Below are 24,771 nucleotides of genomic sequence, written 5' to 3'. Positions count from 1 at the left end.
GCCATGTCCCCTCTCCCTCCTCTCTCTCCCCATTGATGTCTTCAGCTTTCCTATCAAAATAAAGGCCGAAATCTTAAAAAAAAACCAACAGACCGAAAGACATATGGAGAAAGAGGAAGAGAGGGGGAGTGCGATGGACTGAAGTGTATGCTGCTCACAGAGTGGCGGCTGACTCATTATGAACGGGTCCAGCACGGGTTGAAAGCGCTTTGGCAGGTCAGCGGCGTTACACTTGTCTTGTGTAGGCTATGAAATGTCTGTATCGTCACTGCGCCTGAATTTTTATGAACTATGATCCAACAGGCTGCCAACTACTGCAGCACGCTCTAACTGTCGGTTCCCCTCGTTGCCTTTGTCTTGGCCAAAATGTAGCACTGGAACACACCACGCAGACTACAGCCGACGGACAAGTACCACGTATGTTTTGCACGTGTGTTCAAGGAATTATTACTCAACGAACTGAAGTTAGTTGCATTTAATAACTTCTAATGTGTTTTCGCCGTGGCGGCCTCAATAACAGAGAGTTACCAGCGGAAACACTGGTACCAATACAGGTTTCCCTCTCATTCTAACAATATACAGCTGTGTCAATAACAATAAAAACTGTAGACAAATGTCAGCAGCAACGCTGTCTCTCTCCATGTTGCAGAGGAGAATGAATGGAGGCGGGGCTGCACGGGAGAGATCCAAACACAGACACGGCTTTACAGAAGGAACGGGTCATGTAACGTAACATTAAACCATATCCATATAAACCACATCGCCCGTTCGTGGAGAGCGGGCGGATACGAGGACGTTAGAGTGCACCGGTGCGACCTAGGAAAAATCTTAGTCGCACCCTTACAAATTTTGGTCGCACAAATTGCTCCACTCCCCTCCGCCTGTAGGGAGACTTCTTTGCCGAGGGACGGATGACAGCCCGGGAGAGGCACAGTCCGGTTAGCCATCTCCTGGTACCGCTGTCTCCCCAAGGAGAGTGAAGCAGAGGACCGTAGGCTCTGTTTGGTTCTGCTGCTGCTAGAGCAGATACTGTATGTTGTGGGTATCATGGCAAAGGTGTCCGGTTCCCTTGTTGAATGATGAATAGATTACCGCCCGCCTGCTGGTATTGGGAGTTAATTCCTTGAACACATGTGCAAAACATACGTGGTACTTGTCCGTCGGCGTAGTCTGTGTGGTGTGTTCCAGTGCTAAATGTTGGCCAAGACAAAGGCAACGAGGGCCGGCGCGAAGCGCGCCACAGGTGACAGACGTCTGCAGTAGTCGTCGGCTGTCGGCGGTGTGTCAGGACCTTTAGTGATGTCAATCCTTTAATGACATCACAGTCATCACAGCGAACAAGAACTCAGAAACACAGCAACAAAATACTGCTGGGTTTAAGAAACGTAACAGCCACCTCACTGATGGTTAGAACTAGAACAAGCTCTAAAATAGCAAATACCAACAACAAAAAGCAACATCTGGGTTTTGGAACATGAAACGGGACACTTAAAGGGATATTTCACCGCTGGAAAGGTGAATATGTATTTAAATTGAGTCATTTATGTATTAGAAATGTGAAATAATTTTAGAAATTGGTGCCTTCTAGACCGAGAAAAAGCCAGAAAATGTATTTTTGGCTCATGTGGATGAAAGACAACAACTCCCAGAATGCACTTGCTCCGGCTTCCCTATGAGGCCACTCCCAAGCCACGCCTACCAGTTACAGAGCAGTCAAGTCAAGTGGGTTTTATTGTCTTTTAACCATATACACTGTAACACACAACGTTTCACCATGACTCAAGTGGTGTTACACATTTAAAATATATAAAAACAACATTTTATAAAAACAACATTATATAAAAACGACATATAACGTATAACGACAAAAACGACGGCTACATTTAGTGCACAGACTATACATAAACTTAAAGTAGAGCATTGAAGACAGACAAGGGACAGGACAGACAACAGAGGACAGGGCATAAGTAGACTTGTAACAGAGCACTGATTGTTATTAGGTTCACTGTGAGGGGAAGGTAGAATATAAGAACTTTCTTGAGATTTGCATGGTTGAAATCACCAGCAACAATAAATAGTCCATCCGCTGTGCGTCTTTGGAGCTCACTGATAGCTCCGTAAAGTTCAGCTAACGTTGGTAGCATTCGCGTGGTGGGATGTAAACACTGAGTATAAACACAGCCGTGGATTCACGTGGAATGTAGAATGGTCGGTCACAAACTCCACCAGCGGTGAGCAGTATTTGGGTACAAGCACCGCATTTCTGCACCAGTCTGTGTTAACATATATGCACAGCCCACCTCCACGAGTCTTACCCAACAGAGCAGCATCTTTATCTGCTCAGAAGGCTAGCAGGCCTGGTAGCTGGATAGCGGAGTCCGGTACACTGTTGTTCAGCCATGTTTCCACAAAAACAAAAACACAGCTGAACTTGCGTGCTGGGAGTTTCGTTGAAGTTGGATGTAGTCCAGTCTGTTGTCTAATGAGCGAACACTTGCAAGCAGAATGGATGGGACAGGTGGCCAGCTAGCGTTAGCTTTCCACCTAGCTCGAACTCCTGCCCTCGTTCCCCGTTTCCGCTTTCTCTCGCACCTCTTTCGATGTCCCCTTCCCGGCTAGCGGCATCAAGCGACACCGCAGGCTGAGGTGCTGGTCTGCGTAGCGAAGCTTCGTAGTGTGTTGAGTCTGTAATAACGTTTCCTGCATATTCTCCGATCTGTACCAATGTATCCCGGTGGTACACGTGCGGTAGTTTTGAATGCACATAATTGCAAGGTTGCTGATGAAAAGAGAGAGAGCCTGTTAGCTTATCTTCAAGATGGCTGACTCTCGCTAACATCGGGTAGTGACAGTCCCAACCCCTATGGGCTGGTTGGAAACATGCAGAACTAGATCTGGCTGTAGTCTCATAGCCTCGGCCAAAAAGCCTCCGATTAGGCCTGCACGATGGGGAAAAATATGAATCGCGATTTTTTTTTTTAGTTTAGAATTTATATCCCGGTTCTCTGCTACGATTTTTTTTCTAACGAAGTGTAATGTTTATTGCACACATGAGCCATGACAAAACAAAACGAACTGGCAGTACCAAACATAGATTTTGTTTTGGCACATATAGCACATTGCGCATCACCACAAGCCTGTCAACACAGAGGCGTTCCAATGAATAAAGAAAATAAAGTACATACTGGCCATTTAAAGTACAGTAATCTACCAAACATAGTGACATATAGCACAACTAAATATGGCCCTGATACAGGCTCTATCTGAACTCCTTGAACATAATCTTAATAGTAGCTGTTGCTACAATAAGTTATGCTTAACAGGACAGTTAGGGCACAATTAACTAAAACTGTATTTTGAATAAAATGTTTTTGTTCTCTCCCACCCTACATGTGTAGATATGGCTGCTGCAAACTACCTACAATCTGAAGATCAGTTTCTGTGCTCCATCTGTCTGGATGTGTTCACAGATCCTGTGACTACATCATGTGGACACAACTTCTGCAAAAACTGCATCACTGAACACTGGAATACTAATGACCAGTACCTGTGTCCCCTGTGTAAGGAGGGTTTTACCACAAGACCTGATTTGAGGGTCAACACTTTCATCTCTGAGATGGTTGCTCTGTTCAGACAGTCAGCTCAACAGAAAGCCAGCAGCAGCAGCTCAGAGCAACAAGTGTCCAAACCAGGAGAAGTTCCCTGTGATGTCTGCACTGGAACCAAACTGAAGGCCCTGAAGTCCTGCCTGGTGTGTCTGGTCTCCTACTGTGAGACTCACCTGGAGCCTCATCTGACCATGTCAGGCCTGAAAAGACATCAGCTGATCGACCCTGTGGAGAACCTGGAAGGCAGGATTTGTACGGAGCACGATAAACCTCTGGAGCTGTTCTGTAAGACCGACCAGACATGTGTCTGCATGCTCTGCACTGTTTTAGATCACAAGATGCATGATGTTGTTCCTCTGAAAGAAGGATATGAAAGAAAGAAGGCAGAGCTGGGAAGACAGAGGCTGAAATTCAGAAGATGATCCAGAAGAGACGCGACTGAAGATTCAGGAGATCAAACACTCAGTCGACCTCAGTGAGGAAGATGCAGACAGAGAGATAGCAGAAGGTGTTCAGATCTTCACTTCTCTGAAGGAGTCTGTTGAGAGAGGCCTGAATGAGCTCATCAACACGATCAAAGAGAAGCAGAAAACAACAGAAAAACAGGCCGAAGCTTTCATCAAAGAGCTGGAACAGGAAATCTCTGAGCTGATGAAGAGAAGCACTGAGGTGGAGCGCTCTCACGCTCTGAAGACCACCTCCATCTTCTCCAGAGTGTCCCGTCCCTAAACATCCAACAACCTCCACCCACCAAGGACTGGACAGAGGGTCAGCGTCCGTCCATCATCATATGAGGGGGACTGTGGTGGAAAGCTGTGGTTCAGCTGGAGGAGACACTCAGTAAAGAGATGAAGAAGCTGCTCCCTGAGTCTGAGCTGAAGAGGGTCCAGCAGTATGCAGTGGATGTGACTCTTGATCCTGATACAGCACATCCTAATCTCATCCTGTCTGATGATGGGAAACAAGTGACTCATGTGAGGGAAGGGTAAATGTAAGAATTCTCCTAGACAACCCAGATAGATTTTCTAATTGTGCTTGTGTTTTAGGAAAACAGAGTTTCTCTTCAGGCAGATTTTACTTTGAGATTCAAGTTAAAGGAAAGACAGATTGGGATTTAGGAGTGGCCAGAGAGTCGATCAACAGGAAGGGAGAATTCACACTGAACCCTTCTCTCTCACTCCTGTGTCTCAAACCCCTCTCTCTTTTCCTTTTCCTTTCCCTCAGTATAGTTACAGGAAGGACATCACACTGAGACCTCAGAAAGCTTACTGGATTATAGTGTTGAGAAATGAAAATGAGTACCAAGCTGCTGCTGACCCTTCAGTCCTTCTCTCTCTGAAGTCTCCTCCTCAGAAGGTGGGGGTGTTTGTGGATTATGAGGAGGGTCTGGTCTCCTTTTATGACGTAGATGCTGCAGCTCTTATCTACTCCTTTACTGGCGCTCCTTCACTGAGAAACTCTTGCCATACTTAAGTCCTGGTGATAAGTATGGCTGGAGGAAGCTCTGAACCTCTGATCATCTCTCCTGTCAGAGTAAACTAATCAGAATCAGAATACTTTATTGATCCCTCAGGGAAATTGTTAGTTGCAGTTGCTCACAGTTAAGGTAAAAAATAAGAGTAAGAAAAAAGATAGTCGATAAGTGTAAGTAAAGTAACATAGATACATTGCAAGAAATAAAAAGTTAAGCAGAAGTAAAGTGAGGTTATGTTAAAAAGTAAGGTCAAAAACAGGACTGTATCCAGGATTTTAGCATTACAGAGGTCCACATTTAGTTTTTATTTCCCCTGACCTAAATATGCGAATCTAAGACATTTGGAGAGCAACTATTGTATAACAGTAGCTTCAAAATCCAGGGGGACAGTAAGAATAGAGCACCTTCCTTTTCCTTTCGGTCTCATCATGATGTTGTTCATCTCGTCCATTCCCAAAGGAAAGCTTTGTCTAAGACAGAGGAGATCTGGACCTCGGTGACCCTTAATGGTAGATACGGCTGTGGTTGGAAAGATTCACATAACTATTGTAATTGTAATTATTGCAAATAGTTGTCCAAGAATATTGAGATTCAGATGTAGACATGCGTGTTATGAGTCCAGTTTTGACATTGCAAGTGTGTAACACTTGAGGAGGAGTTCTATAGTTTGATATCCACAGGCAGAGATGACCTTCTGTGGCACTGTTTGGGTGTAGGGGTCTCAGACAGTTTGTTGTCGAGTGGGTGGGAGGAGTCGCAGATAGTATTTTGAATAGCATTCTCCTCTCCTCACTTATTTCTTTTATTGATTCATTTTCAATCAAGGGAACAAATGTACATATTCTTCTATTTTACATCTTATTTTCTACAGAATCTGTTTCCTGTGGTGACTGATCTACTGTTTATTCCATTTATTATCATATGGTTAAATCTACAGCAATTCTTTACAAATTTAATCAAACTTCATCTTGACATATTTGGGTTCTTTAGAAACAGATTTCTTCTGGAAGTTATAATAAATGTCTGTGGGTTTAACAGAGGTTTAAATAAATATTGTCCACATAACGCGTGTCATGATGCATCAAATTAATGTGATTATTATGTAATCGATACATTTTTTTTTTTAAGATTGTTTTGTGGCATTTTAGGCCTTTATTTGTATAAGACAGCTTAGACTTGAAAGGGGAGAGAGAGGGGGAATGACATGCAGCAAAGGCCCACAGAGTCGAACCCACGGCCGCTGCATTGAGGAGTAAACCTCTATATATGGGCCACCGCTCTACCAGGTGAGCCAACCAGGCGCCCAATCAGATCCACATTTATTTGTATTTGATGTGCAGCCACAGAAAACATATTGCTGAATATTTCATTGTGTCATTAAGCTTCATTTAAGAGTAAGGCCTATTACATCCCATAGTGTCTACAGAACACTGTATGTGTCGTTGTTATACCAGGTATACAAAGTTAATGGATGTTTCTATCTTGTGTGAAAAGTGTTTTGGATAATTACTGGTCACTTTGGCCATTTTTGATTTTTCTTGAATTCTATAGGATGGTTAATGAGTCAAAGAAATCTCTAAATATGTGATTGTAGAATAAAAACTGTAAAATAAAGCAGTTGTTCAACATGAGGCCAGAGTAAGCAGTGACTTGAGCACCAAACACTGAGCAGAAAAGCTGGTTTACACACAAGTTGTATTTCAGTCGAGGATGATCTTTATTTTTTGAATAAAAAAAAAAATAAGAATATGTTGACATTACAACGCTGTCTGTCTTGTGGAGCCATGCGGTTTGTTGACATGTTAACAGTGAGATACAGAGTACTCTAGTTTTACTGGTATGTAGCCCATCTTTTGAAATTGTGGCGCACCAATTTTTAATTATAAAAACGCCACTGCTTGTTTCAATAACTTTCTGGAAGTCTCATTCTCTTGATTCTCGTCTTGTTTTAACACAAGTTTATTTCTGAAAAATCCTTCAAACAAAGAAATCTGGTGAACTGGTAGAAGTAGAATTAACTCGCATGTCGTGTTGCTCTTTTGAGAAATAAACTCAGTTGCCAGTTTATTAGGTACACCTGCTAAATATCAATGAGGGTAGACTAAATAACAGAAATAGGTAACTATAGTAACTTATCTAAAACATTCTTATTTTACACATTACATTATATCACTTCTATTACTATATAAAATACTATATTGCTGCTACAGAGGCAGTTGTTTAAAAACCTTCATGTAAACTGTGTGGATGAATGAATGAATCCAGCAAAACACTTTCCATACAACATGAGAGCAAACAGGAAGTAACTCTCTTTATCTTTGATGATATTTTTAACTCCCCAATGTTACATATTCAATGTGTGAAAAGACCTATAGTTAATGTGTAAGTATATATTTTATTTAATGATATTCTGATTGTCTTGTTGATGATACACATTTGTTTTCTACGATTTGATGCTACCTTGCAGATGTGTGTGACATTTCTCTCTTTGTGTCCAATAAAGTATAAACTAAACTCTTCTGGTTGAAATAAAGCTGAGGCACATTAACGTTTCAACACACATAATAAATCATTAGTTATAGCATGACCATTGCTCCATATCAACCAGACAACATCCTGGTATTTCACAATAAGAGAAACAAACACCAGAGCTGCAGTAAGAGGAGGAGCAACACTGGAAAGAGGAGAGCTTCAACGTCACACTCCAGAAATGAAAGTGAAGTTTGTCAGAGTGTCGGCCACGCTGCAGTCGAGACAAGACTCTGTTTCTCTCTGAAAGAAAACTCAGACTGACTTCATCAGGTCTTTCTCAACAACACAGCAGAGTCTCTGCCAAACACTGGTGAGTACAGCTGATCACATTTACACTTTCTACAACCAGGATTAACACTAAACTTCAGCTCTACTCAGGCAGCAAGTTCCTCTCTTTTAATTTCTTGTGAAATTGGTAACAATATAACTATGGCTGTTTGTCTGCAGGCCCACTATACAGTAGACCACTTTAACAGCTTTAAACAGTCTCTCTGTGTCAGTTCTCAGGACTGGAGTTTAGATTACTTCCTACTTTACTGCTATTGTTACTGTTTACAGATCGCTTCATGAACACAGCTTCCTCTATCTTCTCTGGCTGTTTCACAATAAAAGCTTTCAAACAGAGAACCAGTTGGGAGGCTTTTAATGTGAAGCAGCTGGAGGAAATGTAATGTGTTCAAGTAGCTGTGCTGTTCTTTGATAAAACTTGCGACACAAGCGCCTTATTAGGCTCGTTCTAGATGAACTGCGCCTCGCCTGTAAAGTAGACGAGAGCGCGGCAGCAGCCGGGGGGACAAAAATCAGCTCTCTAGTCGGACAGTTTCAGCCGTTTCCAGCCGATATATACACTGTCTATGATTCCAGCAGCCTTCAGACTGAACAGGAAGTGACAGAAACACTGTGGTCCCATTGTGATTTAAAATAATGTTATCACACCCATATATCAGATTGTACACAGTCTCCAGTTGTTTTATTATGACAGAGTAGCTGTCAAAATGCTCTACATGTGATCTGTTGCTGATTTTAATTACCAACAGACTGTAGATGATCTGTAATCTGAACAGATTTAGTCTCTCTGACTTCTAAACATCACTATCAGCCACACAACATGTGTTCTGTTCAGAATAAGCCTTTAAATCAGACAAATAGCAGTTAAAATCCCTCCGATTCATAATCAATAAAAAGTTTATATAAAACGTCATCATGTTGAGTCGATTCTGAACCAATCAGCTGTTAGATCAGCTGAGAGGCCGTTTTTCCCAGCATGCCCCTGGGTCCGCCTGGGTCTTGCAGTCGGTGGAGAGAACCGCGCGGCCTGGCTCTAAAAAAACCGGCCGCCTTTGATGTCGTGAGGTCATCGTTGTCCACGTGTGCATGACGTCAGAGCGAAGCGGGATCAAGTCAGACACAAATCTACCCAGCATGCATTGGGCGGGCGATCGCCGCGATCGATTCTGCGCAGACCTGGCTCATCTCGATCAAACCTTTTACCTTGGAACTGAATTTCTGTGGTTTTCTGTCTGTTTACTGATTGCACACTGCTTCCTCTATTTCCTCTGGCTGTTTCACAATGAAAGCTTTAAACAAGAAAACTAGTGGGAGGCTTTTATTGTGAAGCAGCTAGAGAATATTAAATGTTTGACAATATATAGATACTGATAATGCTTTGCTGAAGCTAAATAGTTGGTGTAGTGGAATGGCTTCGAATGACGACCAAGAACACTTGTCTTTTACTGTGAACATTTACTGTTCAATATGTTGCAGTTTTACACACAAGAAAGAACAACTTAAACTTGACCGGACATGTTTTGCATCTAGCGTCTCACGTTCATCTAAGTATAAACTAGCAAGAGTACACAACAGACAACTTTCCTGTACACTACTTCAAAATAAAAGCACTTTCTGTGACGGTTCGAGTAAAACTAAATTACTGTTAAATGGTTGTGTACCTTTTCAATTATCAGCTCTAAATCAAGTAAATGTAAATAGTGAGTTTTAATCTTACAATTTCCTTTCATTTAGACTGTTTTAAACTAAACACCATGAATTTCTTATTCAAGTGCTTTAAACAAACATTTCACACTCTTAATTCTTCAAGTTATACCACCTGTTAAAACGATACGCTATGACAACCTCTATCTTACAGAGGACTTTACATCCACCAAGGCAAGTTGTAAGATGTGAGTTTTAACTCATGCCTTAGAGCTGTGCAACCCTTAAAATGTTAGTAGCATGTAAACTCCAACCTAATTAAAGATAGGTTCAAACTAGTCTATGTTTGAACTTCCCCATAGGGGGGTGCAACCCAGTACAGATATTTAGGCAATCTATTATCTCAAATGTCTTAAAGGTCTTATGACATGCTGCTTTTTGGATGCTTTTATATAGGCCTTAGTGGTCCCCTAATACTGTATCTGAAGTCTCTTTTATATAGGCCTTAGTGGTCCCCCAATACTGTATCTGAAGTCTCTTTTATATAGACCTTAGTGGTCCCCTAATACTGTATCTGAAGTCTCTTTTATATAGGCCTTAGTGGTCACCTAATACTGTATCTGAAGTCTCTTTTATATAGGCCTTAGTGGTCACCTAATACTTGTCCTGTGTCAGATCATTTTGTTTTTGTAGTGTCAGCTTCAGTCGAGTTCTGTGCTCCCTGGATTTCCTTTTTGTCTCAGGTTCCTGGTTTTTGGACTACTTTGGTTTTTTGGGTTCCCTGTTCTCGTTTGCTCAACATTCTGGAAGAAGTTTTTGCCCTCTGCAGTTGGGACTCTGTTTGTTTGGTGTGTGCTTTTGGGTCCTCTAATTCTCAAGTCGTGACACCTTATGACCTCATAAGGAGAAGATTCCTGATTGGTCCATCTGAGCTTTCATTTTCTGCAAGGCAGAGCAGGATACCCAGGGCTCGGTTTACACCTATCACCATTTCTAGCCACTGACCATAGGCAGGATGGGGGGGACTCATATTAATGTTAAAAACCTCATAAAGTGAAAATGTTTATGACATGGGACCTTTAAAATATATAGTGCATTTAGCCGGGTAAACCGGGCTGAGCCCCACATTTTTACAATGTCTGGCTCCGCCCCTGTGTGGATATATTCAGTGCTGTTTTATCAACATCATTCTAACAAAGTCAAGCTCCCTAGCTTGACTTTGTTAGAATGATTTAAATGTTCCTTGTTGCTCACAGTTCAGTGCAAGACAAAACACTTTTTTATACTTTAAAAATGTATTTTGAATATGTTGTTTTCTTTGCTTTCACACTATGTGTAGATATGGCTGCTGCAAACTATCTGCAATCTGAAGATCAGTTTCTGTGCTCCATCTGTCTGGATGTGTTCACTGATCCTGTAACCATACCATGTGGACACAACTTCTGCAAGAACTGCATCACTGAACACTGGAATACTAGTAACAGGTGCCTTTGTCCCATCTGTAAGGAGGGGTTTTACCACAAGACCTGATTTGAGAGTCAACACTTTCATCTCTGAGATGGTCGCTCAGTTCCGACAGTCAGCTCAACAGAAAGCCAGCAGCAGCAGCTCAGAGCAACAAGTGTCCAAACCAGGAGAAGTTCCCTGTGACGTCTGCACTGGAACCAAACTGAAGGCCCTGAAGTCCTGCCTGGTGTGTCTGGCCTCCTACTGTGAGACTCACCTGGAGCCTCATCTGACCATGTCAGGTCTGAAAAGACATCAGCTGATCGACCCTGTGGAGAAGCTAGAAGACAGGATGTGTATGAAGCACGATAAACCTCTGGAGCTGTTCTGTAAGACCGACCAGACATGTGTCTGCATGCTCTGCCCTTATTCAGACCACAAGACGCATGATGTTGTTCCTCTGAAAGAAGAATATGAAGGAAAGAAGGCCGAGCTGGGGAAGACAGAGGCTGAAATTCAGCAGATGATCCAGAAGAGACGACTGAAGATTCAGGAGATCAAACACTCAGTCGACCTCAGTGAGGAAGATGCAGACAGAGAGATAGCAGAAGGTGTTCAGGTCTTCACTTCTCTGAAGGAGTCTGTTGAGAGAGGCCTGAATGAGCTCATCAACACGATCAAAGAGAAGCAGAAAACAACAGAAAAACAGGCCGAAGCTTTCATCAAAGAGCTGGAACAGGAAATCTCTGAGCTGATGAAGAGAAGCACTGAGGTGGAGCAGGTGTTACGCTCTGAAGACCACCTCCATCTTCTCCAGAGTGTCCAGTCCCTAAACATCCAACAACCTCCACCCACCAAGGACTGGACAGAGGTCAGCGTCTGTCCATCATCATATGAGGGGACTGTGGTGAGAGCTGTGGCTCAGCTAGAGGAGACACTCAGTAAAGAGATGAAGAAGCTGCTTGAGTCTGAGCTGAAGAGGGTCCAGCAGTATGCAGTGGATGTGACTCTTGATCCTGATACAGCACATCCTGATCTCATCCTGTCTGACGATGGCAAACAAGTGAATGATAGTGATGTGACGAAGAATCTCCCAGACAACCCAGAGAGATTTTCTGATTGTTGTTGTGTTTTAGGAAAGCAGAGTTTCTCTTCAGGCAGATTTTACTTTGAGGTTGAAGTTAAAGGAAAGACTGAATGGAATTTAGGAGTGGCCAGAGAGTCGGTCAACAGGAAGGAAAACATCCCACTGAGCCCTGAGGATGGTTACTGGACTATATGGTTGAGAATTGGAAATGAGTACGAAGCTCTTGATGACCCTTCAGTCCTTCTCTCTCTGAAGTCTCCTCCTCAGAAGGTGGGGGTGTTTGTGGATTATGAGGAGGGTCTGGTCTCCTTTCATGACGTAGATGCTGCAGCTCTTATCTACTCCTTTACTGGCTGCTCCTTTACTGAGAAAATCTTCCCATACTTTAGTCCCGACTGTAATGATGGTGGTAAAAACTCTGCCCCTCTGATCATCTCTCCTGTCAGAGTAAACTAATCACTTAACTTTGATTTATTTATTTTCATCCAGGGAAACAAATGTTAATAATTAGTTTAGATCTTATTTTCTATCTTTTAATGTGGTGATTGATGTACACTTCATTGTTAAGACTTAATTATATGTATTCCATTACACAGTCAACAAATTAATTTAATGCATTCATCTCTTCAACACTGCATCAGAATATCTATTTTTTTAAAAACCTCTGTTAAATCCACAGACATTTATTTTAACTTCCAGAAGAAATCAGTTTCAAAAGACACCTTCATTTAAGAGTCAGTCTGCATCCACAATAAATGCAGGTCTTTCCATACATATTAATTGGGGGTAGTGGGTTGCCACAGGGGAAGATGGAAAAAACACAGCGGTGAAAAGTTTGAGACCGACTCAACTTTTTGAGAGAACGCAACCCTGTCATCACGCTGCAGTGGCCAATCATGTAACAGAGATCAGAGTTGTCAGAGTGTTTTGAGGCGTGTGAGAGTCCCGTACAGGAAACAGGAAACATCACTGCCTCTATCTCTGCCACGGAACGTTTTAAAAGACCAAACACAGGCTGTGAACTGCCCGGAGTTTTTGGAACAGCTGACTGTTTCTCTCAGTCCCTCCGAATGTTTCCTGCAACAACAAAGCACTTCGCTATATCTCGCTCATCTCTTTTCTTTCTCTCTTTCTCCGGGAAATAAAGATGCCTTCAAGTTCAGTCGGAAATGTCGAGATCTATAGACCATCTGACAGAAAACAGTGAGTGTGAAATATAAAGTGTACTTGTGCTACATTGGGAAGTCACACAAACAGGCTGTTTCAGTGACACTCCCACTGCTGCACAACTCTGCCAAAAATCTGCAGATCACTTTCTTTGGTCTGAACGCAGCTTAAATTCTATTACATGTCTATAGTGTCTACAGAACACAATATGTGTTGTTATTATACCGTGTATAAAAGGTTAATGAATGTTTCTATTTTGTCTGAAAAGTGTTTTGGTTCATTATTAGTCACTTTGGTTATTTTTGGTTTGTTTTGTGGGTAAGATGGTTTATAAGTCAAAGAAATCTGTAAATATGTGATTGTAAAAATGAAAACTGTAAAATAAACCAGTTGACATGTTTGTTTCCACCAGCAGTGATTGTGGAGGATAATTCGGTCTCACCTTTTTTTTTCAGCTCCTTTTATCAAAATTTCTATATATGTATATATCAGAAATCTGGTTTTATTTTTATTTAATTTTTTTATTTCAATGTGGAACAATTCAAGAAACCACAAGTGATACAAGACATACAGTCACATAAAGAAATAAAAAATAAGAGTAAAGTGGTTTCTTTTTAACCACATAATTGTATTTACCAAAATAACAAGGATGGATGATTCCATCCTTTGGCGGTCACCAAACGAGTATGACTGTCCTCTCTGTCAGGTTGTCTTATTTGTGGATCCTCATGTGGCTGTAAAGGCCGATCCGTGATCCACAGATTCTGCTGCAATGTGGGCATTGGAAGGTTGAAGTGGTGTGTGGTGGTGTTGGTGGAGCCTGTCTCTGTTTGTCCTTGCGGTGTTGCCGCTTTGTTTCTGCGGCACGGCGGAGTTCTGTTTCATGGTGTGCTGCACCTTCCTGCACAGCTTTTCTCCAGTGGTCCCTGTTCAATGCTAGATTCTCCCAGTCGCCGGACATGATGTTAAACTTTTTCAGGCTGGTCTTAATATTGTCCTTAAAGCGTTTCTTTGGCCCACCAGGGGCTCGCTGTCCTTCTTTTAGCTGGGAGTAGAGGATCTGTTTTGGGAGACGGTTGTTGGGCATGCGGATGACATGTCCTGTCCATCGGAGCTGGTGCTGCATTATGATGGTAGTGATGCTGGGCATATTAGTTTCCTCCAGAATGCTGGAGTTTGTGCGTCTGTCTTCCCAGTTGATCCTCAAGATTTTTCTTAGGGCTCTTTGATTGAACAGTTCCAGGGTTCTTAGGTGTCTGCTGTAGGTGGTCCAGGATTCTGCTCCATACAGCAGAGTTGGGAGAATCACAGCTCTATAGACCAGGAGCTTGGTTTGAGCCCTCAGGTCTCGGTCATCAAAGACTCTTGTCCTGAGTTTGGCATAGGCTCCGGCTGGCACAGCCTGCCGGCGATGGTTAACCTCAGAGTCTATATCGGCTTTGGACGGAGAATGCTGCCAAGGTAGGGGAAGTGTTCCACGCTTTCCAGAGTGGTGTTATCCACTTTGAAGATGGGCTGAAGTGATGGCTGGTTGGGTGATGGTTGATACAAAACCTGCGTTTTCTTGATGTTCATAGCCAAACCCAGGGCTCTGTATGCCTTGGCAAAGGCATTCAGAATGCCCTGGAGGTCTTCAGGAGAGAGTGCTACAATGGCGTATCATCGGTGCCGCTCCATAATGGTGGTATTTCTGACTTTGCTCTTGGCTTTAAACCTGTTAAGGTTGAATAGCCTGCCGTCGTCCTGTAAAGGATTGGAATCCCCTGTGGCAACTCTTGACCTGTAAGGTGGAGTATGGCTGCAATGAAGATGGTAAAAAGGGTGGGAGCAATGATACATCCCTGTTTGACCCCAGTTTCTACAATAAAGGGCTCAGATTCAAAGCCACTGTTGAGCACTGTGGCTGACATGCCGTCATGCAGTAGCCTCAGTACACGATGTATTTGTCATGACATCCATACTTTGCCAGTATGCTCCACAGTGCCTGACGATCCACGGAGTCAAAGGCCTTTGTCAAGTCTATAAAGGCCATGTACAGAGGCAGTCCTTGTTCCCGACACTTTTCTTGTAGTTGGCGAACAGAAAAGATCATGTCAGTTGTTACCCTAGATGGGCGGAAGCCGCACTGTGATTCAGGGAGTACCTCATCAGATAGTGGTAGCAGGCGGTTGGCAAGGACACGCGAGCCGGTGATTTTGCCTGTTGTTGACAAGAGCGAGATGCCCTTGTAGTTACCACACTCAGCCTTGTCCCCTTTCTTGAATATGGTAACAATTTGGGCATCCCGGAGCTCTGAGGGGAGCTCTTCCCTTTCCCAGACCTTGATGAGTAGATTGTGAATGTGGTGCCAAAGCTTTGGTCCTCCTTCCTTTAAGATCTCCGCGGGTGATCCCATCAGGACCAGCGGCCTTGTTGTTCCTGGAGATTCCTGATGGCATTGTGAACCTCAGTTAGGGTAGGAGGTTCCCCCATGTCTTCTTTGATGGGACTCTGCGGGATGTGGTCGATGTCTGGTTCGGCTGAGCTGTTACGGTTTAAAAGTTCCTGAAAATGCTCCTTCCAACGGCGTTGATGGAGTCATTGTCTTTAAAAGAGTCTGTCCATCTTTTGAGCCGCAGGGGATTTAAGCCGCGATGGCTAGGGCCATAGACAGCCTTAGTGGCAGTGAAAAAACCTCTAGTGTCACCTGAATCTGCCAGTCTCTGGAGTTTTAGAGACTTTTCTGTCCACCAGTTGTTCTTGAGCTCCCTCATCAATCTCTGAACATCAGCCTTGGCTCTGGAGTGCTTCCCCTTTGGCCTCACATGTTATATCATTTTGCCACACTCGGAAGGCTTTTCGTTTTCTAGAGATAAGTTGTTCTATCTCAGTGTCATTTTCATCAAACCAGTCCTGATGTTTCCTGGACTGATACCCAAGGGTGGATTCACATGAGTAATGGATGGTGGATTTGAGAAGGCCCCAGTGCTCTTCGGATGTCATCAGGATATTCTTGCTGAAGACTTTCCTCAAGAGAGTCCTGAAGTAGCTGCTGGGTGGCAGTTTCATTCAGGCTGTCTAGGTTCAGTCTTGGCCGGGTCTGCTTCTTCTGAATCCTCCTCCTCTTTTTAAGTTTGATGGCCATTGTGGATCGGATGAGGCGGTGGTCTGTCCAGCAGTTATCAGAGTCTATCATGGCCCTTGTGATGTTCACATCACAGCGGTCCCTTTGCTCTTACAATGACATAGTCAATGAGGTGCCATTGCTTGGAGCGAGGGTGCCTCCAAGATACCTTAAATTTGTTTTTCTGTCGATAGAGAGTGTTGGTGATGACGAGGTTGTGCTGGAGCGCACTTACTCAGAAGCAGCACTCCGTTGGAGTTGATGTTACCAATGCCCTCCTTGCCAATAGTGCTCTTCCAGAGGTGTTGGTCCCGGCCTAACCCTAGCATTAAAGTCTCCAAGGAGAATGATCTTGTCCTCCCTGGGGATTTTTGACAGGGTTTCTTCCAGGCAGGCGTAGAAGGCTTCTTTTCCCTCAACGCCGGAGTCTAGGGTAGGGGCATAGGCGCTCATTACTGTCGCTGTCTGGTTGTTGGTCAACACCAGACGGAGAGTCATGAGGCGCTCACTGATCCCCACAGGAAGTTCGGAGAGGTGGTTGACAAGCTGGTTTTTGATGGCAAGTCCAACTCCATGGTTTCTAGCCTCATCGGCTGGCTTTCCTTTCCAGAAGAAAGTGTAGCCACCTTTCTTCCTCCTTCAGCTGCCCTTCACCTGCCCGTCGGGTTTCGGAGAGAGCAGCTATATCAATCCGGCATCTCTGCAGTTCTCTGGCAATGATGGCGGTTCGTCTCTCAGGTCTGTCACTGGAGGTGCTGTCCATCAGAGTGCGCACATTCCAGGCTCCAAAATTAAATTTAAATTTCTTTTGTTTCTGACCGCAATTAGGTGTTCCCCTCTGGACGCGGTAATCCAGTCGGGAGGTTATAAGGCAGGCTATTTTTAAGGCACCTTTTCTAGCCCCTTCCCCATGTGGGGTAAGCAGAGCGGATCCTAAATAGGGCTGCTTAGTCATGGGGTGTAGCTGCCGAAGAGCTCTTCTGCCTCATTCCAAGAGCCCAGCGACTGACTCTAACACCCATCGCCTGATGTGCCAGCTCATGACTAGGGACTTCCAGACTACACAAACCTGCCCCGGTTGCCACTTTGCTGGTCGCCATAGGACTTTATCCGAGGTGGTAGGGTGGATCCCTGTAGAGGACGCCTGTGGCGTGGCGTTGTTTAACGGGGGAGGCTGGTGCACCGACAGCCACCACACAGTCCTTGGCAGGTCTGGGTCAGAGTCCAGTGGCATGGAGTCCAAGACAACTGGGGACCCGTCCCTGCTGCAGCCTTCATCCGCCTTCCCAGCCGTTATGATGCTCCACTTAAGTAAGCCACCATCCTCCGCCTGTTCTGCCGTTGAGGTCTTGTGTCTTTTTTCAGGGTGTGCTCCCTTAGCCTTTGCCTCTGTAGGCTACCCCACAAGGCAGTGGGACTATTTGCCCATAGCTGGGACAGTGGTTGGCGGGTGCCAGGGCATATCCACTGCTTGGTGGACCTGCACACCACGCCTCTGGGGCCCACTGCTGTCTCGAGATCCCCTACAGTTCAGCCTGGGTCCGCTAGGGGCCCAGTAACCGTGTGGCGGCGAGAGGAGGCACTGTAGGAGTCTTGGCGGTGGAGAGGCTGTGTACCGACAGGAAGAGACTCTACGATCTCTGCTCCTCTTTTGCCCCTTTGCACAAGGGGCTAGTCGGTGGCAGTAGCTGTAAGCAGACTGTAGCAAGCAGAAACAGCATGCAGCATGCAATAACTACTAAACTACGGACACTACTATCCCAGTACTACTGCACTGACGCATCACACACGCCCTGTGTGCCTAACACACACACACACACACACACACACACACAAACACAAATACACATACACATACACATACACATACACATACACATACATACATACACACACACAAACACACACACACACACACACACACACATCAGTGACACTCCCACCGCTGCACAACTCTGCCAAAATCTGCAGATCACTTCACTCTCTGGTCTGAACCAGGCACGGGCGCCAGGATTCCAGTTTTGGATGGGCCAGACCAATTGTTGGTGGGCCTTGAATTAAAAACGTTATCAAATCCCTGTTTAACCTAATAAAAATGACTGGCTAATATACTGTTATATTATATATATTATATGTGCTTACATAATAAAGATTGTAATAGCTTGATGCTATTTATATGTTGTTGCATTGTAAAAAGTTTCGGTGCAAAGGACGGACCTATCCGCGATCGCTCTCCTTGGTTCTGCCCAAAAGAAGAGCGCTTTGGAATCTCCATTACCACCATACCTGGCTGTGCTATAGCGCATCTCTCTCCTAACCTAAGGCCTATAGACTGTAAAAGTGATCAGGAATCTAATATTTCGGCATCTAATATGAGGCCGAATATTTCACAATTCTTTTCAACTGTTTTAAGTTTTCAACAATATACAGATCAACAACACTGCCCGACAGTTTCAATCAATACTCGGCCACAGAACATGTTCATTGACAACGTCATCTGTCATGTAAAACAAGACTCAGGTTATTTCCTTACTTTGGTGTGATGATTCATGTTAAAAACATGTTTAACAAAAATAAATAAATCGCATTAATAGCCCTAAAGCATTATTGGCCATAACAAGAGAAAACCATGAGGGAACAACAACTTGACAACAGTAACAAGCTGTTATAGAAATAGAACTGCCGCTGTACGCTTTTGTAGCGGGTTATGAATTGATTATTTTAATCCATATATCTCATATAACGAATAATACAATACAGGCAGAGTAGCCACATACCTTACTGTTATCCTCTGGCGGTCCTACTCAATTAAACTCAGCAGAAGAAGTAAACCGGATACTTTAGCATTGGTTGAGTTGCGGGCTCATCCACGGAAGACCGATCCACATGGCTATATGCATAGGGGCTATATCCACTTCACGACGCAGAGGCAAAGGCTATAGCACCGGGCGCTGGTCGCAGCTTAACCGCTGGCAGCGTAAGCATACCTGCGGGGGCGCGACAAAGATGTACGCTAGGGCGTTAGGATCTCAGCTCTCCTTCATCTCCTGGTTGCAGCGATGACTCTGAGACCGTTTTGTACGCGTTTAAGGTACCTAAACAATAGCTGTTGCAACCTTGTCCTTTACTGGAAATGATTTTCACACTCTCATATGGAGCTAGCCTAGCATACCGACAAGCTACATCCGATCCGAACCTCACTGTCTGCTGAACTTGCGCAGAAACATAAAATAGACATGACCGTTTTTTTAAATTGTTTTTGAAAACTAAACATTTAGACAATTTTAGCACAAATTATGAGATTGCCGATTTTTAATAATTCTTCACCAAATTATAATATATTAATTAATTAATGTTTTTTGAGGAAATGTTTTGGGTGGGCCTGTTGAAAAGTGGGTGGGCCTAGGCCCGTCAGGGCCCACCCATAACACCGTGCCTGGTCTGAACACAGCTGAAGGTCTATTACATGTCTATAGTGTCTACAGAACATAATATGAGTCGTTATTATACCGGGTATAAAAGGTTATTACATGTCTATAGTGTCTACAGAACACAATATGAGTCATAACACCAGTATGAAAGGTTATTACATGTTTATAGTGTCTACAGAACACAATATGAGTCGTTATTACACCGGGTATAAAAGGTTATTACATGTCTATAGTGTCTACAGAACACAATATGAGTCATTATTACACCGGGTATGAAAGGTTATTACATGTTTCTATTTGGTCTGAAAAGGGTTTTGGTTCATTATTAGTATTATTGTTTGGTGATAAGATTCAGGGTTCGTACACCTTTTTTTGGATACACCTGTGCTGTTCCTACTATGACATGTCAACATGTCTGCTGTGCGAAAGGCCTATAAAGGTATAAGCAACACCTTCTCACACACCTTCCTCCTCCCACCTGTTAGATAAAGACACACCTTTGCTCCATATTAACCAGACAACATCCTGGTATTTCACAATAACCGTGTAAATCAGAGGGAGGGAACCTAACACTAGAGCTGCAGTAAGAGGAGGAGCAACACTGGAAAGAGGAGAGCTTCAACGTCACACTCCAGAAAAAAAGTGAAGTTTGTCAGAGTGTCAGCCACGCTGCAGTAGAGACAAGACTCTGTTTCTCTCTGAAAGAAAACTCAAACTGACTTCATCAGGTCTTTCTCAACAACACAGCAGAGTCTCTGCCAAACACTGGTGAGTACAGCTGATCACATTTACACTTTCTACAACCAGGATTAACACTAAACTTCAGCTCTACTCAGGCAGCAAGTTCCTCTCTTTTCATTTCTTGTGAAATTGGTAACAATATAACTATGGCTGTTTGTCCGCAGGCCCACTATACAGTAGTCCACTTTAACAGCTTTAAACAGTCTCTCTGTGTCAGGTCTCAGTACTGGAGTTTAGATTACTTCCTACTTTACTGCTATTGTTACTGTTTACGGATCGCTTTATGAACACAGCTTCCTCTACCTTCTCTGGCTGTTTCACAATAAAAGCTTTCAAACAGAGAACAAGTGGGAGGCTTTTAATGTGAAGCAGCTGGAGGAAATGTAATGTGTTCAAGTAGCTGTGCTGTTCTTTGATAAAACTTGGACACAGGAGCATTATTAGGCTCGTTCTAGATGAACTGCACCTCGCCTGTAAAGTAGACGAGAGCAGGCGGCAGCAGCCGGGGGACAAAATCAGCTCTCTAGTTGGACAGTTTTCACTAGGGCTGCAGCTATCGATTATTTTAGTAATCAAATATTCTACCGATTATTCCATCGATTAATCGAGTAAGAAAACACTTAGTAAGAAATACTTAGTAAGCGGCAATAGTAAATACTTTTTTTTTTTTTTTACTAAAAAAAAGGAAACCTGTAGCTTGTATATATACAAAAGTCAGGTTTCCTTTTTTAGAAAAAGCAAAACATTTTATTGCCAAATTCCAAGACCCTTAAAAAAAAGAAATACATTACAATAGTGCATTTTTGGTGGCCGAAATGTTAATATTTTTCACCCCATTCCCCTTATTTCTTCTGGCTCTTTGCACTGGATATGCAAAAGAGCTGTTCACTGACCAGAGGGTTTATAGCAGGGCTATTCAACTACACTGTTCTGGGGGACACATTTTCAGAAGCCTAATACACAGTGATGAGCGTAGCTATATCTATGGTGAGGAGAAAGAATAAAGAATGCATGATGACGTCATTCACGTGCATATTAAGCAGCCATGCTGGGGGGAGGAGCCGGTTTGTCTCCAGCAGCAGCTACATTTCCAAAGATTAGAAGCAAACTAATAAAAAGTTACACTACAAACCGACAGCTTTCGTTTTAGCTTGTTGGTAAAATATCGCTATTAGCAGAGTAGCATGCTGTAGGCTAGTTGTGTAAAACATCGCTATTAGCAGAGTAGCATTCTGTAGGCTAGTTGTGTAAAACATCGCTATTAGCAGAGTAGCATTCTGTAGGCTAGTTGTGTAAAACAGCGCTATTAGCAGAGTAGCATGCTGTAGGCTAGTTGTGTAAACAGCGCTATTAGCAGAGTAGCATGCTGTAGGCTAGTTGTGTAAAACATTGCTATTAGCAGAGTAGCATGCTGTAGGCTAGTTGTGTAAACATCGCTATTAGCAGAGTAGCATTCTGTAGGCTAGTTGTGTAAAACATTGCTATTAGCAGAGTAGCATGCTATAGGCTAGCTGTGTAAACAGCGCGGTGGACGAGAGCAGCAGACGTTAGCTACCTTGTGTCGGGTTGGCTCCGTGGAATGGATGAGTACACTGGAGGTTTGTTATAGAGGTGATGTAGCAGCATGTTTGCAACTTGAAATGATCCCAAACTTTCTGTCGTTTTTCGCTTCGTCTCTCCCTTTTAGACCCTCGCTATTTTCGCTTTCCTTCATTTTGTAATCTGGGCCAGTCTTGGATCCGCAGAAGCGCAAACCTCTTGTGCGCTTAGTAATAATCCTCCGTACGGAAACACAGTGAGCCGTACAACCTTAATTACATTGATTTAACGAAGCTTCGGCAAAGAATTTTGCTTCGAGCATTTTTTGTAATCGAATTATTCGAGTTATTTGAGGAATCATTTCAGCCCTAGCTTTCAGCCTTTTCCAGCCTATATATACACTGTCTATGATTCCAGAAGCCTTCAGGCTGAACAGGAAGGGACAGAAACACTGTGGTCCGATTGTGATTTAAAATAATGTTATCACACCCATATATCAGATTGTACACAGTCTCCAGTTGTTTTTATTATGACAGAGTAGCTGTCAAAATGCTCTACATGTGATCTGTTGCTGATTTTAATTACCAACAGACTGTAGATGATCTGTAATCTGAACAGATTTAGTCTCTCTGACTTCTAAACATCACTAACAGCTACGCAACAAGCCTTTTAACTGGGAACTGAATATCTGTGGTTTTCTGTCTGTTTACTAATTGCATACTGCTTCCTTTATTTCCTCTGGCTGTTTCACAATAAAACCTTTCCACAAGAAAACTAGTGGGAGGCTTTTATTGTGAAGCAGCTAGAGAATATGAACTGTTTGACAGTATATATATATATATATATATATATATATATATATATATATATATATATATATATATATATATATAGACAATGCTTTGCTGGAGCTAAATAGTTGGTCACTCCTCTTACTTCTTCAAGTTAAAACGATACGCTATGAGAACCTCTATCTTACAGAGGACTTTACATACACCAAGGTGATGTGTAAGATTTAGGTTTTAACTTGTGCCTTCGAACTTTTTCAGCTGGTGCAACCCTTAAAATGTTAGTAGCACGTAAACTCCAACCTAATTATAGATAGTTTCAGACTAGTCTATCGCTGCGTTCCAAACACAATTTTAACCCGTAAGTTACGACTTCAAGTCACAACTCACGACTCGGTAGTGTTTCAGGCAAAGTCACAACAAACCTTCTAGCTAGCATTAGCTAGCGTTTGCTTGCGGCTACCTAATGCTGAGATCAGCTAGCGCAAACTGATACTAGCGATTTCAAATCGGCGACATAATTTGTGCTCCATTTAATAAACATAACCTGTAGTAGTTCTAAGGGTGTCGAAATCGATTGAAATGAAGTCACAATCTTGAATATCGAATAAAAAAATGGAATCGTCGATACTACCACGCCCCCATGTCATGTCCGGTCGGCTTGTCAAGCGGGATAAAAAACACGTGTTTAAGTGCTGCGGGTCAGTCAACCTCCTGTAACTTAGGTACCAGCCAATCAGAAGACAGCACGGCAACTGCAGATGCAGGAGACGCATCGACAGAACTTGAGCCCCCTCCTCTCTCACTGAAGTGTGTGAAAGTGTGGAATTATTTTTGATTTCCAGTGAGTTGTGTTGACAACGTTCGCGTTGTCGACCAAAAAGCCACAGTATGCAAGCTCTGCTATGTGCGTGTGCCATATTCTGTGTGTTTACCATTGCACATTAGCCTAGCAGCTAGCGGATATTCCTTCTGCTTATAGCTTTATCCCAACAAAACCGCACTGTTGAATTTTAGCCTGCATGCACGTTTTGTAGCCTAAACAGAGCAGCTTATATTGGTTATATTAGAGAGAACAAGAATTTAGCGGACTGCCCGAGTCGCCCTATTTGCTATCGTTCTGCTCAGCTGCTGTGCTGGCTCGATGGTGTTTTAAGCCCCCAACCAAGCCTTCAAGGTAGCGCTACTACCGTCGTCTTCAACCATAACCATAGTCTAAAAATGGCATAGCAACCTGTGCTTAAAAAAAAGAAGAAGTAAAAATCGAGAAACGAATTGTGACCTTAGAATCGAAAATGTAATCGAATCGAGGATTTGGAGAATTGTGACACCCCTAAGTAGTACACAATCGTATGTGTATTGTTTTGATTACAATGTGCAGAATTACTTTACGTTGCTTATTTATGTCTATTTATTTCTATTTCTCACCGTTAATCACCGCACAGCATCAACAGGGGTCGCCATTGTTGTTTATGTGTGTGTGACGTTAAAACCGTTAACTGGGAGTACAAATCCATCTGCTCTGAGGTCCGCGGGTAGTAACTACACGGGTTTAGCATTGGGGTTTGGCTAACGTTCAAGAACTTTGCACTTCGCTGAGGAAGGTTGGCAAAATTTGTACAACGCCGGGTTGCCTGAACACAGCATATGTTTGAACTCTACATACCGCCTTGGTAACTACCACGCACTACACCAACCACAAACAACAACCCAGTGCAGAGATAGCGGGCATTGTACATCTCAAATGTCTTCAAAAATATATAGTGGTTTAGTCAGCTGTAAACCTGGCTGGAGCCCTAAATTTGTGGCTGAAATGTCTGGCTCCTGTGTTGATATATATTCGTGCGTTGTTTCGTCAGAGTGTTTTGCGCTTCTAATTGTGTTCCCTTGTTGCCTGCGCTACTTTGCGTCAAACACCTTTTT

General features: G+C 43.2%; 1 protein-coding gene and 2 pseudogenes across 1 annotated transcript; 2 read left to right on the top strand and 1 right to left on the bottom strand.

Moving 5' to 3' along the window:
• The first annotated feature begins 400 nt into the window (after window positions 1-400).
• LOC120560873 (E3 ubiquitin/ISG15 ligase TRIM25-like) lies at window positions 401-4,030 on the top strand. The gene is made up of 2 exons (XM_039803758.1): window positions 401-417; window positions 3,399-4,030. Exon 2 carries the CDS (start codon window positions 3,401-3,403, stop codon window positions 4,028-4,030), a length of 630 nt encoding a protein of 209 aa, XP_039659692.1. The 5' UTR covers window positions 401-417; window positions 3,399-3,400.
• A 3,769-nt stretch (window positions 4,031-7,799) lies between these two features.
• LOC120566549 lies at window positions 7,800-12,859 on the top strand (annotated as a pseudogene).
• Window positions 12,860-13,958: 1,099 nt separating this feature from the next.
• On the bottom strand, window positions 13,959-17,304 carry LOC120560865 (annotated as a pseudogene).
• Window positions 17,305-24,771: the final 7,467 nt, after the last annotated feature.

Source organism: Perca fluviatilis, chromosome 1, assembly GCF_010015445.1.
Source record: "Perca fluviatilis chromosome 1, GENO_Pfluv_1.0, whole genome shotgun sequence".
Classification (NCBI taxonomy): domain Eukaryota; kingdom Metazoa; phylum Chordata; class Actinopteri; order Perciformes; family Percidae; genus Perca; species Perca fluviatilis.
The sequence above is the reverse complement of the archived record's forward strand: the minus strand, read 5'-3'. Positions and strand labels throughout refer to the sequence as shown.

What these genes read in the sequence shown, in the direction of transcription:
- LOC120560873 (XM_039803758.1), top strand. Translation starts at nt 3,401, where the DNA reads ATGGCTGCTGCAAACTACCTACAATCTGAAGATCAGTTTCTGTGCTCC.